Raw genomic sequence first — 11,223 nt, 5'->3', positions numbered from 1 at the left:
CGACTGAGGTTTTATCAGAAATGTTATCGCACAGTATTTTTCAGTTTTACGAGAGAAAACACTTGGCCACCTCTAAAAGAGCAGTAGATGAGACAGTCCTGAACGGGGCTTGGGTCAGGATTAATTGCCCTATATTTAATAACCCGGTGAATTAGACTAGCTATAGATCCATGCCGGCTAAATGTTGTCTCACACACACCGGAACCAGAACCAGAAATCCTAACTGCTGGACCATGTGGTACGTAGATGTTTTCATGCGAGGCGACAGGGAACGTCACAGGACAAGATGCTTGTAGGTGTGAAATATAAAGAAGCGTATCTTGTGTGATAAAAAAAAAAATGCCAATCTTCACCACAGACAGGTCCCATATGGTCTAGCGGTTAGGATTCCTGGTTTTCACCCAGGCGGCCCGGGTTCGACTCCCGGTATGGGAATGTTAATGTTCTTTGGTTTCAGACTCAATGTCGATAAGAGTTTAAAGGATTTCCCATGCTGTGCTATGAATGACTACCAAAAGTCTGTTTTAATCAACAAATCAATTGTTATAATTGAACTTAAAGAAATAACAGAAACAGAGAAAGTCAGCATCACTAACAGTTAATGAGCAGAAAACGAGTAGAAGGCAGAAATTCGTCCTTCTTGTTGTGTAAAACAAAGATTACCTGGAGACTGACGAACACTCTCACCGGCATGTTCAAACATTTATTGCAGGTGATGACACTGCACTTTTTTTGAGATAAGTTACGTTTATGTCAGCTGTAAATTCACACAGCAAAACGGCATAAAGTTACAACGATGCGCACTTTGCATTCAATATATTAATATTTACACGTATTTTGAACTGTCCAGGAATGTAGTGTACAAAGCTGCACAGTATTTAGGTCTCTAAACACTTTAGCCATCCTTCTGTCCCTAATGTCTATCAAGTCAGTGCACCTGTTGTGTCTTTCTAATTATTATTCCCCCCGTACACAACGGGAGGGTCGCTCAGGTCGGTGCGGTGCACTTTACTGAGACAGACACCTGTGCCGTCTGCAGGTGTCTTGTCCTTCAGTCCTACATGTCCTGAGAGGAAGGACAAGCCTTCACTCTGAATCACACAAACATCATTCAGCTTCAAACCTGCGGAGAAAAGCTCTGGACTTTGGTGCCAGTGGCAAACGGACTCTCTGCTGCTGGAAACCAAAGCTGGATTCTTCTGTGGCGGCTCAGGAAGTTTCACAGGATGAGTCCTGAACCCCGCCGATGATCTGTCCACAGACAGTCTGCGGCCTCTCCTACTGGGGGCGCTGTTCCACATGTGAGTTCCCATATGAACCTGCAAGAGGACAGTCTGGTTACCATTTGGACATGGTGATCTCCCTACGTGGACTGGATCACACCGGCATTTGAAACAGTTGAATTTCTTATAGACATCATTCATTTCAATGTAACTGTCCTGATCAGTACATCTGCTCTTGGAGGTGGAGAACAGCTGTGACAATACGTGTAACTCCCATTCGATCTAGCGGTTAGGACTCCGGGTTTCTAACGCTGAGTATGAGAGCCGGAGCAGGGTTACGGGAGGTTGTAAGGTGCCACGCAGGTAACATTCTGGGTCTCTGTTCCCTCAGAGGTTAGTGCTGTCATGATCGTTTCCAGTTCATCAACTGCTCTAATTCAAGTGTCAAAGCTACCAACATTAAACTCCACGTGAAAATGTGAAAATAATTAACTTGATGTCCAAAAACGAATCCACTGATCTGAGTAATTTTGGCTTTGGTCTCAAATGTTGCTGTTATTGGTGCTGGTTCTATTAGAGGAAGGTCCCATTTAGTTTAGCCCATTCAGGATTTTTACAGGTCTTACTGACACAATCTTTTAGTGTTGGAGATGTTCCTGGATACCTGTTAGCGTCTAAATCACTGTATACGACCACTGTGTACGTCCCATATGGTCTAGCGGTTAGGATTCCTGGTTTTCACCCAGGCGGCCCGGGTTCGACTCCCGGTATGGGAATCAACATTTAGCCATCGTGAATCTGTAGGTGGACCAGTCCCTGACATTATAACCTGTAGTTGAGCCAAACCATGAATTCGGGCAGGCAGGTGAAAGGTAAAGTTGTGAGTTGTTGTCTGATCTGCTCGGGAATCCCGAATCTTCATGAAATTTTTGACCAGAATTAACCAATGACTTTAGTGACTGTGTGCATGTTCTGTTTGTATCTTATGCTCAATTAGCACACGCACAAGGATAAACGTGTATGCACATGCGGAGACAGGTGATGCAGCGAACGTCCTGCAGAGGGCAGTAAAATAAATGTGTAGCGTCACGCTGTTTTACTCGTTGACAGTCGGTGGCGTCGCTGTTTCTAAGACACAAACAGTGTGACGTAAAGTTGAGTGGTGCCAAACAGCTAATCTGATAGCTTCCTTCATCTAGGCCTCTCTTCATATCTGTTTGCTCAATCGTCAGCGCTGTCGATGAATCCACTCATTACAGCAGTACCACTGAAATCAGCTGACTTTGGTCTGAAATCTTTCCGTTGCAGTAGGTTTAGGATTTGGACAGTTTTGCTTGTCCTGAAAACATGTATATGTCATTTGGTCTAGCGGGTGGGATTCCCGGTTTTCCTCAACCCCTGGTATGGAAAACAGTATTTTACCCAGCAAGGCTTTATGGACACAGCCATCCAAGTCACTGTGTTGGTGAGTGTAGTATGAGACTAAAATCTGTGCCATTGACCAAATGGAGACGTTGTCTTGACATCATTTCAGACATCTTGCATTTATGTCTGAAATCGAGGAACCTATCACATTATCGAGGAACCTATCACATTAGCTGTAATGGAACCATTCACCTTCTCTGGCAGACCAAACTGCTAGAGGTCAACTATAGTCATTAACACAGTGATTTGGACTGATCCCTCTACAGATTCATGTTGGCTAAATGTCAATTCCCATAGCAGGAGTTGAACCCAAGTCACCAGGGTGAAAACCTGGAATCCTTACTGCCACACCATACGGAAGGTGAGCTCAGGTCTCCAGAATTGACGTAATCAGTACATTTGTTTGCTGAGGTTATATTTGAGGGATCAGGGACCCAGAGAGTCCGATATGGAGGCAGCTATCAGATTAGCTGTTTGGCACCATTCAACTTAACATAACCCCGTGTGCATCTCGGAAGCATTGTCACCACTGACGGTCGATCAGTGGAATAGCGTGAAACAACACATATGCAGTACTTCCTCTGCGAGAATGTGTGTTTTTTCACCTGCATGTGCACGTACACAGTGTACATGTTGATCCTTGTGTGTGTGCTAAGAGAGCATAAGATACAAAACAGAACAAGGAGGCAGTCTTCAAAGTTTTAGGGAATACTGGCCAAAAATGACGCCTGGAACGTTCAACGTTTGAAGATTTGAGGTTTGAAGATTCTGGAGCCTCCGGCAGATCAGGCATCAACTCACAGCTTTGCCTTTCACCTGCCTGCCTGCATTCATGGTTTGGCTCAACTACAGGTAATAGTGTCAGGGACTGGCCCCCCTACAGAGTCACGATGGCTAAATGTTGATTCCCATACCGGGAGTCGAACCCGGGCCGCCTGGGTGAAAACCAGGAATCCTAACCGCTAGACCATATGGGACGTACACAGTGTTCGTATACAGTAGTTGACTGCGTAACAGGTAACTATTAAGGTTTAACTGTAACTCAGGCAGTGATATGGTCCATATTTTCCGGCGAGGAACATCAAATTTCCCTTAACAGTCTTGGCTAAAAAACCTACACAGCTCAACAAATATTTTTGTCCAGTTTTGCTTCAAAAAGTGCTCAGAAAACCAGGCAAAGACAGGAATCTGAAAAACTTCGATACTGAGAATGGCAGTATCAGTAACTGCTATTATGTTTTACAAAGGAAAGTAACCAATGGCTAAGCCAACATTAGCCATAGAAGCTAATGTTTGTTGTTGATGCAAAATTAGCTTCTCACGGCATCACCGTCCGCTGCTTTCACAAAAAGTTTACTAATTCAACTCTGTGCCTTGTCTTGCACCCCATTAAATGGAATTTAGTCTGGGTCCATACTGCTCGTCGGATAGTCGGACAGCGTCATAAACCCCCTCCCCCGACACCTCTATGATTTTGGATAGCGGATGTGTCAGACCATTTCTGTAACTTTGTGGACCTTTTTTGTTTTGTTTATCTCGTTAGAGGTACTTTTTAGTCTGAAATGTTTAATGTCAACTTATATGCACTACACAGTGAAATGATATGCCACCTCTGGAATATTGCAAGTTATAGGGGTAAGCTTGAAATTTGGGAACGAAATCCTAATGTAGAATTTTAAAAAGGTGAAAATAACAAATTGGAGACCGTGCCTGCAGGGTCTTGTGTTTTTGCTGTGTTTTACGCTTCACAACAGGACAAAGATTGTCGTTTTTATGCACTTTTTGGTAGGCAAGTATAGTTCAGTTTTGACACAGACAATAATGGAACAAGTACCGTTAATATTGATTTTCTTTCACATTCATGTTAGTATCAGTATTAAACTAACAGAAGGGCCCAACCTGCAGTAGTAATTGGACAGAAGGATCCAAGCTGAGTATACAGGACTGGGGTTGTTTGCAATGTTGCACATAAGCTGTTGCATTTCTATCCCATGATAATACCTGAACTTGGATTTAGTATCATGTGAACAGCTGAACAGTGCCCAAATTTAGGTCCAGAACTTGATTCCAAAACGGGTGGGGGGGGGGGGGTGGCAGTGGAAACAAAAGTAAGTCCCTAAGAATATATGTAGGTGAAACCAACCTTCAGATTTCCTTTGGTAGTAAAAGCTCGTCCACAGACAGTGCAGGCAAATGGCCTTTCCCCTGTGTGAGTCCTCTCATGGATCTGCAGAGCACTGGAGGAGGAGAAGCTTTTCCCACAGGTCTTGCAGTGGTGCTGTCTGGGTGTCCGACGAGGTGGTGTAACAGCACATACAGAGGAGCTCAGTGAATGGCCAGAATGATCCCAGCTGTTCCCAACAGAAGAGTTCAGGAAAGTAGTCATCTCTGTCCTCACAGCTTGTGTTCCAGGGGATAGTGCGAGGCTGTTATGGTTGGACGCTTGGTTGGGATTTGAGGGTTCAAAGAGACGTGGTGGAAGGTCCTTCATTTGATGCGTGAGCATGTGTTGCTTGAGATTCCCCTTTGTGGAAAAGCCCCTGTTGCATGTTGTGCAGATAAATGGTCTCTCCTTGGTATGGCTTCTGTAGTGGATATCCAAGGCACTTTGACAAGCAAAGTTCTTCCCACATATATCGCAAAAAGTGTTCTTAAACGTCCCCTTTTCTCTGAGATTGTGAATCAAGCTCGGAGGATCCTCAGTGTGGTTAAATAATGTTAGGTCAGTGGGGGCTGTAGCAGATGCATGGAGCGTTAAAGGGGTTGAGTTGGGCCACGTCTGGAAAGGTTCATGAAGGTTTGTAGTTTTAAAATAGAGTGAAGCTTGGTTATTTGGCGACAGAGACTGCTTGGAAGCTAAACTGTCAGATATGGGTAATGTGCCGGTCAACTGATCACTATCAGCAGCCTGTTGGTTGTTTGTTTGACTACATTCCTCATTAGGTTTGTCTGACCTTTCCGTCTTAATCCATTTGAGCTGCAGCTCCCCATGTGTCCCGTGGTAACTGGTCTTCTTCTTAGCTTCAAGTAGATTTTTACCAAATGATGATGGGGACAAATGGATGGACAAGGATTTGAATTTAGACAATCTGTTCTCACAAAAGCCCTCATCCCTGTCATCCAAAAACTTCTGCACGTGACTCACTTTTGCTATGTCCTTGAATTCCTCATCAGAATCCTGGGCGTATTTCTGATTTACATTGGGTTCGTGACCTTCCATGTGCATGTGTACGTGTTGCTGCAAGACCACAGCATTTGTAAACTTCCTTTGGCAGATGGGGCACGAGTGCTGGACCCTAAGTGGTATCGCTGCACGATGAACGGCTTGATGTGTCTTCAGGTTTCCTTTGGTGGTGAAAGCTCGACTGCACAGCTTACACTGGTAGGGACGCTCCCCTGTATGAGTCCGATAATGCATCCTAAGGGCACTCTGACAACTGAGTATTCGGTGGCAGACGAGACACTCGTTTTGGTCTGACACTGTTTTGTCAGGAGTTCCTGGAAGCAGCTGGAGTTTGGGGTTTTCAGAGCATTTTAATGAAAGGAACCCTGAAAATGAGGTAGAAGTTGGATTGGTGAATGGATTGGGTATGACATCGACCGATTCCTCTGACTTTGTGGTCGCGATTTTAGAGACAAAGTTAAACGATGGTTTTACGTCTTCACTCTTAAGATTGGTGGTTCTTTGTTGCCCTGTCGCAACTGAGTCAGAAGTCAAATCAAAGTGAAGATCATCTTGAGAAAGGGGAATGGGCACTGAGATTGGCTGCTCCTCTTTTGTGATGAGAGGGGACAGGTTGGTTGGGTCTGACTTGTCTACACCAGAGGTAATTGTAATTGAGGATGGTGGCCCATCAAGCCATCTTGTAACTGCTTTCTGTGGTAAGAAGGACACACTTTGAGGAATCCCACCATTGGTCTGGGTGTTGTCCAGGTGCTCTGGAACAGGATTAGGGTTCATTTGAATATGTGGGTACTTCTCTTTGTGCCTCTGAAAATGAACCTTTAAGTTCCCCCGGGTGGAGAACCTGTTTCCACAGACGTTGCATTTGTACGGCCGTTCTCCCGTGTGTGATCGCAGATGGATTTGCAAGGCACTGTCGCTCCCGAAGACTTTCGCGCAATATCTGCACTTGCGTTTGAAAAAAGACTCTTTTGAAGACAGTCGGGGCTCAGAAAGGGTCAGATTCTTACATTGCCTCTGTTGGGCCAAGGCTGCCAGGGCCTCCAGATCCTCCACAATTGCACAGATGTTTGGTACAGAGTTTGAAGTTGTGTGCTCAGAGCCCGAGGCTTGAGGTGAGTGAGAGCTCTCAGAAGTCTCGCTGACGAAGCGACTATTGCTCAACATCAAAGAGGACATCTTGGTTTGGGACAAGAACCCCAGTTGGGAGTCAGGTGAACCACAGCCCTTGTGTGTTTTTTTGGAAAGGTGCTTGTGGACAGCTGACGTCATGAGCTCACTGATAGTTTGTGAGGACTCAGAACTTGACAGCGCATCTCTGCTGTCAGGTGGACTTTGATGTAAGTGCTCCATGGCCGTGAGCTGCTTGAAGTCAACCATGTTAGCAGACTGAGCTGATAAGCATTTGGCCATCCCAGCAGCTGCAGCTAGTTGTTGAGATAGATGGGCGCTGAGAGCTGTGAGCCGATTGGTGGATTTTGAGGATGGCAGGCCTTCGGTGCAAATCGCTAGCGTCTCCGGTATCTCGGCCCTGTGGGAGGCACACAGCAGAACCTGGTGACGGATCTGATCGATCAGCTGCAGCTGGTGGAGTTGTTGTATTTGCAGGGTGAGGAGCTGCTGCAGTAGAGAGGAGATGGCAGTCGTACTGTGGTGTCTCTCTGAGTGAGTCTGCTGTGAAAACTGAGCCACAGCCACTTTAGTGCTCTCGAGGTTTTCAATAATGACGTTGCTTTTCATCCACGAGAATCCTCTTTGGTCCGCTGAGCAGCCATGTTGAGGTACAGATGCTGAGGTGCAGAAGACGGTGTCAGTGTTAGATTCAGCGCCACTGCTGCTCCGGTTACTGCTGGTGCTTCCTGAGCTTTCAGCACTGCCCTGGCTTCTCCTGCTGCTAAACCAATCCATGAATCCTGCACTTTCTTTGGATCCGTCCTGTGAAGGCGTGCTGCAGTTCTCAGAGTCATTAAGCGTTTGACCCGGCCCCCCGGCTGGGCCGGTTGGTGATGAGGCTGCGGGGGGAGTTTTGCAGCAGGACAGCAGATCCTCGTCCTCATTCACAATCAGCACTGGAGGATTTGGAGTGCAGTCTGTTTGATGTTGTTCCAGGTCTGATAGAGCTCTAAACTCAGCACAGCATCGGCTGCAGACACAAACACAGAGATCCACCGCAGGAGGAGAGTCTGGACTGAGAGAGGCATCTTTGAAACAGATAAAAAGAAGGAAGTTATTATTATCTGAGAGAAATATAACATTTAAAGAAAATCTATTAGGACAAAGTAGAGCCCATGAAATACCTTGAATTACTATGTGTCCTGTGGTTTGCCTAATTCCAGCTGTTTTGTCAATCAACAAACTTTCCTGCACATTTCAGGAACATTTTCTAACGTTCATAAATGTCTCTGTGTCATTAGAAACTAATACAAGGAATAAGTGAGTGAAACAGTCTGTTTACTTACGTTCATTTCTACAAATCAAATCACTTTTTAAAAGGTGCATTCTTCATGAATGCTTTTTAACATCATCTTCCAAAATAATTCTCAAACTCCTGTCTTTTTAGAGTGGCTTGACCAGTGGCAAATGAGAGCATTCCAATATAAGATTAGTCTTAAATCCATGAAACACCATAACTAGTTTCTCACCTGAGTGAACTCTGCAAATGTTTTAATTAAGAATTAATGGCAATCTTAATTCTTACTGTAAAAAAACAGACCTATACATACAAGAACTTAAATATGTTGCAGGTAAATTTAAGATTTAATTCAAAAGATTTATCTTTCACACTGAAATGGGTTATAACAATAAATCATTTCTGCAGATTTCTGTAGAAATTTTATAGCAACATTAGATTAATACACTACTGTACTACTACATACTAAACTCTACCACTATCATTACAGCAGGTCCTGTATGATAGGAATGTTATAAAAATACAAATATTATGGCATAGAGACCTGATTATCTCCTGACAAAATAAAGAAATGTTGAAAAAGATTGTACATTACATCCACAGTAGTTTTTCTTAACTTCTGTTAAGAGAAATGTCCTTTCTGTAAAAATCATGATGCCGTAAACTTCACAGCCTTTTACTTGAGGATGAAATTCAAATCATTTCCTGTGTTAAAATAACTTACCTGTGTGTTCAGTAAGAGGTAAAGGACCAGAATGGATGTGCTGGGGTTTGGGTTGTTTCCTCCGCGACATGTTTCCAACTCTGACACAACTGAATGAAAAGAGACAGAGAGAGAGGGAGGGGAGGGGAGGGGAGGGAGGGAGAAGAGAGAGAGAGAGAGAGAGAGAGAGACACCGCAGAAATACAGGGTTTGTCATTACAAACCAAACCGTCTGACAGAATCGAACCTTTCTGTTGCAGCTCACGGACACCATGTCTCAGTCCATCGGATGGAAGTATTCTACATGTGGGGAACGGGTGTAATGTAAATTAAAAAAATTCAAATGCCTGTAGCAAATTTCACCTGCATGTGAGCAACGGTTAATCTGTTCAGGTACGAAAAAAGAGACTGTCACCGGGACCTCAGAGACTGAAAGGGAAAATGAAACCAACTGTTTGTTTCTCCAGTTTTCTTTAGACCATGTTATTACCCACCCAAAACTCCCCTGCTATTTATACACAGACACAGATTTTCTATTTATGTCGTAAGTCGAGGCGTCTGAAGTTCATATTTTAATATTTAACTCTTCTCCATGTGGCTGCTGGAAACAGATCTGCTGCATTGTTCAGGTGACCTGAGAGAGACAGGTGAGGGAGTCACTCAGTCACGCGAACCAACAGGTTATCTGGTTCACTGTCGAGTCACTTCAGACACATCTGTCTGCCTCAGATGTGGGCGTGTGATCATCCAGGTGTTCTCTCACGCACCTTTGAAGCAGGTACACTGTCATTAGAAATAAAGACTTCTCAGCGGTTCAGACCCCTGGGCCCTTAGTAACGCTGCAGGGGCCCAAAGGACGTGTCTGAGTCACATCGACACGGATAGTCTCATGTTCAAGGGACTAAACTCCACTTCCTGTCACACAAAGTGGGATATAAGATCGGAGGTGTTTAAAGTAAGAGTGTGTGCATCATGTGGAGAAGACAGACATTCATGGTAAAGGAGTCTACGGTCTGTGTCATAAGGACTGGAGTCTCAGAGGGATCTGCAAGCGGGGGGGTCACAGAGTACTGAGAGCTGGACTAACACGTTGTTGATTCGATTCTGCACGAGATCATATATAATATTATATAGAACCACACCGGACCGTTGAAGCGTCAGTCAGCACAACGTCAGGACAAAAGCAGATAAGAGGTGGAAACACACCTCATTTCTTTAGGTGAATAGTTTACTAGATGTATTAAAGCAGCTGTGATCAATATTTTTATATTGACAATTGATCAATGACTGTGTGCAACGTGACAGGTGTTGATCGTAGTGACAAACCGCTGTGAATTATCAACCAGTCTGCGGCTCTGCTCGGCATTTTAGCATCTTTCAGCTCTGAGTTTTGGTTGTCGGCCTGTAAACATTAGAACCAACCAGCAGAGGATGAAGTCAGAGCCCGTGTTTAGTCCGCTGTGTTTATGATGATGATATTTCTCCACGGAGAACCCACTGTGGTGTAAAGTTCACCCCCCCTCCACATACAGATGAGTAATGCGGCACAATTTCGTACACGTTGAACAGAAAATGTCAGTCATTGCCGCTGATTTCATCCCGACCGACGAGTGACGACTCAGACGCTGCCGACAGAAGACAAAACCCGCAAAGTGGATTCATCATCCAGCTGTTTGACTTTAAAGCTCATAACTCACTGTTTTTAATTCGTTAATCGTCAATAAAACATAAAACACAATAAAAGCAGATCAGTTCTCAGAACTGCTGTGGCCCAAAACGTTCAAATGTAGAAAACATCTTCCACACGTGTGCAACATTTGAAGAAAACACTGCGAAGTTGTGCATTTTTATGTACATGAGTTTTCCTAAGTTGCAGAGCATCGAGGTTTCAGTGAACCAGTTCATAATTAGCTGAATGTAATTATGCTGTTAACAAATTATGGATAAGTGAATGAATAATATCAATAATGTAGTTCCTATTGGCCGTCATTTTTGGGGTTATGACCATCTGTAGTAAAAGCAGTCAAAAGTCACGACACTGATTTCGTTAAAGATGAGCATTAAGAATTAGCACCTTTCACATTCGTTCGAAAGCCTTTTAAGAACTTCATTTCTAAATTGTCTGATAAACACGAACTAAGTAATTCATTATAACGAACGTGTGAAAAAGTCTGTTGTCAGACGAACATTTGACATTTGCATCTCGTGTGATGACACCAGAGCTGCAGAGTTTCTGTCGTTTATCAGAGTCAAACTGCAACATAAAGACTCGAGCAGC

The 11,223-nt window shown here is 44.2% G+C and overlaps 1 protein-coding gene and 3 non-coding genes across 4 annotated transcripts; 2 read left to right on the top strand and 2 right to left on the bottom strand.

Moving 5' to 3' along the window:
- The first annotated feature begins 363 nt into the window (after window positions 1-363).
- On the top strand, window positions 364-435 carry trnae-uuc. The gene has a single exon. It is a non-coding gene; the product is annotated as a tRNA-Glu (tRNA).
- Window positions 436-661: 226 nt separating this feature from the next.
- Window positions 662-9,036, bottom strand: sall1b (spalt-like transcription factor 1b). Its single transcript, XM_040132784.1, has 3 exons — window positions 8,967-9,036; window positions 4,792-8,033; window positions 662-1,319 (listed from the first exon to the last, which is right to left on the bottom strand). The coding sequence occupies exons 1-3, from the start codon at window positions 9,034-9,036 to the stop codon at window positions 951-953; spliced, it is 3,681 nt and encodes a 1,226-aa protein (XP_039988718.1). The 3' UTR covers window positions 662-950.
- Window positions 1,928-1,999, top strand: trnae-uuc. Its single transcript has one exon. It is a non-coding gene; the product is annotated as a tRNA-Glu (tRNA).
- trnae-uuc lies at window positions 3,554-3,625 on the bottom strand. Its single transcript has one exon. It is a non-coding gene; the product is annotated as a tRNA-Glu (tRNA).
- Window positions 9,037-11,223: the final 2,187 nt, after the last annotated feature.

The sequence above is a fragment of the Xiphias gladius genome, chromosome 8 (genome assembly GCF_016859285.1).
Source record: "Xiphias gladius isolate SHS-SW01 ecotype Sanya breed wild chromosome 8, ASM1685928v1, whole genome shotgun sequence".
In the NCBI taxonomy this organism is placed as follows: Eukaryota; Metazoa; Chordata; class Actinopteri; order Istiophoriformes; family Xiphiidae; genus Xiphias; species Xiphias gladius.
The sequence above is the reverse complement of the archived record's forward strand: the minus strand, read 5'-3'. Positions and strand labels throughout refer to the sequence as shown.